Source organism: Manacus vitellinus, unplaced genomic scaffold (genome assembly GCF_001715985.3).
Source record: "Manacus vitellinus isolate BGI_N305 unplaced genomic scaffold, ASM171598v3 scaffold_52_pilon, whole genome shotgun sequence".
NCBI lineage: Eukaryota > Metazoa > Chordata > Aves > Passeriformes > Pipridae > Manacus > Manacus vitellinus.
Window position 1 is genome coordinate 966,536 of NW_021940628.1, and position 2,531 is coordinate 969,066.

Below are 2,531 nucleotides of genomic sequence, written 5' to 3' on the forward strand. Positions count from 1 at the left end.
GGGAGGGATTTGTTGTTTATTTTTTTTAATGAAGTCTGTAAATAGAGAGAAATAAAAGCTTTCTAACGAGCTGGGGGGGGAGCCTGGGTCCTTCTGCCCCTCCCTCCCAAGGGAGAGGGGGAGATGGTCACCCTGCAGGGTGGGCTGGGGGGTGGTTGAGGCCTGGGGGAACAGCAAGATTTGGGGTGGGGGCACCCATTCCTGGGCAGGGGGGCTCCCAGGTTCAGCCAAGCCAGAACTGAGTGATGAACCCTCACCCCCTCCAACCCCAGGGCACACAGGCTTGAGGGGCTCCATGGGGGTGAGCAAAGAAAGCCCCCCCTGCCCTCCCAGGCTGTGTGGGGAAGGGACACACCAACTTCCCTTGCAAATAAAAGCCTGGATTGGGAAGCACTGGGAAGCAAAGCCCCCCAGCACCCCCTGAGAGGGGACCATCCTCTTCTGCCAGCTGTGACAGTGGGGGGGATCCCAGGCTTGGGAGGCTGGGCAGGAAGAGGTTAATTTTCCTTGCAGCTTGGCCTCCCCAGCAGGGCCCAGCTGTGGCCGGTTAATGAATTCCCCAGCACTGGTGGGAAGAGGGGACTGGCCCTGGGCTTGGGGGGGTGTCAGGCTAGGGGAGGAGGCCCTGGGCAGGTGGGGAGGGGGGCACAGGGCCAAGGTCAGTGGGTTTGGGGACATGCCAGGGAGCTTGGGGGACATACCAGGGGGGTTTGGAGACATACCAGAGGGCTTGGGGGGCATACCAGGGGTTTGGGGAACACGTCAGGGGGGTTTGGGGATATACAAAGGGACTTGGGGACATGCCGAGGTGTTTAGGGACATACAAGGGGGCTTATGGGATGTAACAAGAGGTCTGGGGTCATAGCAGGGCTTGGGGACATGCCAGTGGGGTTGTGGGCATACCAGGGGGTTTGGGGACATCCCAGGGAGCTTGGGAACATGACAGAGGGGTTGGGGACATATCAGAGGCTTGGGGACACACCAAGGGGTTGGGGACAGGGGGTCTGGGGACACACCACCATCCCTGGGTACCTCTGGACATCTCCCAGCTCCTGCTTTGCCCTCAGGCTGCAGATCCCTGGGCACAAGGGCGTGGAGCAGAGGAGGGCTGGAAATGCCTCCCCCCCCTTCCCCATCCCGGGGAAGAATCCCTGGGGAAGGGCCAGGCCCCTGGCCAGGCCTGGTTGGGCAGGGTGGCAGCCTGCCCGGGGCTGGGGGGGGGCAGAGCAGATTGTGGGGCAGGGCCAGGACTCGGCTGGCACCAGGTGGCCACGGGCACGGCCCCGGTGCCAGATTGTGGCCATCGGCTCCGGCCACCCCACGCCTGGGGCTGGACACCGGGGGACACTTCCAGGGGCACCCCACTGTCACCAGCACCCCCTGGTATTTGGCACACACAGCTGAGACCCAGCCCTGACTCCGTCTCTGTTCCCGCCCATTCCTGCCTTGTTCCTGCCTGTTCCTGGCCCATTCCCTCCTGGTTCCTGCCCATTCCCGCCTTGTTACTGCCCATTCCTTTCTGGTTCCTGCCCATTCCTGCCTTGTTACTGCCTGTTCCTACCCATCCCTGCCTGTTCCTGCCCATTCCCTCCTGGTTCCTGCCCATTCCCGCCTTGTTACTGCCCATTCCTTTCTGGTTCCTGCCCATTCCTGCCCGTTTCCTGCCAGTTCCTGCCCATTCCTGCCCACCCCTGCCCGTTCCTGCCAGCTTGGGCATTCAGAGGGGCTGATCCCACCCTCCTCTGTCCAGCTCCCGACTGGAAGCGATGCCACCCCGCCTTGTCCCCAGCCAAGGTCCCTTGTCCCCAGCAGTCCCGGTGGCAGGAGCGGGTCAGGGCGGAGGCAGAGGGTTTGTGCTGACCCTGCCGTGCCCCGGGGGATCCACGTGGATTCAGCCACGTGCTTTTCCATGCGGTTGTGCCACCACCATCCCCGGGCAACCACGGGCATGTCACCAGAGCCTGTCCCCAGTTTTCCCCTTCGGCGTCGTGAGTGTGAAAGCTCTCGGGGACAGCGGGTGGGGCCCGAGGTTGCAGGGACCTGAAGGGAGGGACCCCCATCCTGTCCCTCCCTCCTCTCCCTACGTGGGTGCCCCAGGAGGGGCGAAGGGGTTAAAGGGTTTTGCTGCGGGGTGACTGCAGGCTGGGCAGGGGAGGGGGCATCGATTTTATGTTAATGCCGGGCTGCATCGATCAGGGGTGGAGGGACAACTGCTGGGGGGCACGGCCACACCCCCACTCCCGGGGTCACCCTTCACAGAGCCCCTGCAGCTCCCAGCAGGGTCAGCCCCGGAGCCAGGAGCGATGGGGAGGTGGGGAAGGAGGCTGGGACCCCCCCGGAGGTGCTGCAGGCTCATTTTTGCTGCACAGCTCGGCCTGGGGGCTTAACGGGAAGGCGGCTGTGGGTGCTGGGGGAGGGCAAAGCTGGGGGGGCTCTTCCCCTCCTGGCTGCATCCCTGTGGCGTCACAGCTGCAGCATCTTCAGAGAGGAGCCAGAGCAGCTCAGCACCGCCTTCCCTGCCCCCGGGGGTT

General features: G+C 64.0%; 1 protein-coding gene across 1 annotated transcript in view; it reads left to right on the top strand.

The window, feature by feature from the left end:
• Window positions 1-800: 800 nt before the first annotated feature.
• The window catches only part of AHDC1 (AT-hook DNA binding motif containing 1), a 57,365-nt gene continuing 55,634 nt past the window's right edge, over window positions 801-2,531 (top strand). The window contains exon 1 of the mRNA XM_029963025.1: window positions 801-808. Within this exon, the coding sequence (XP_029818885.1) occupies window positions 801-808 (8 nt within the window). The remainder of the gene's footprint in view (window positions 809-2,531) is intronic.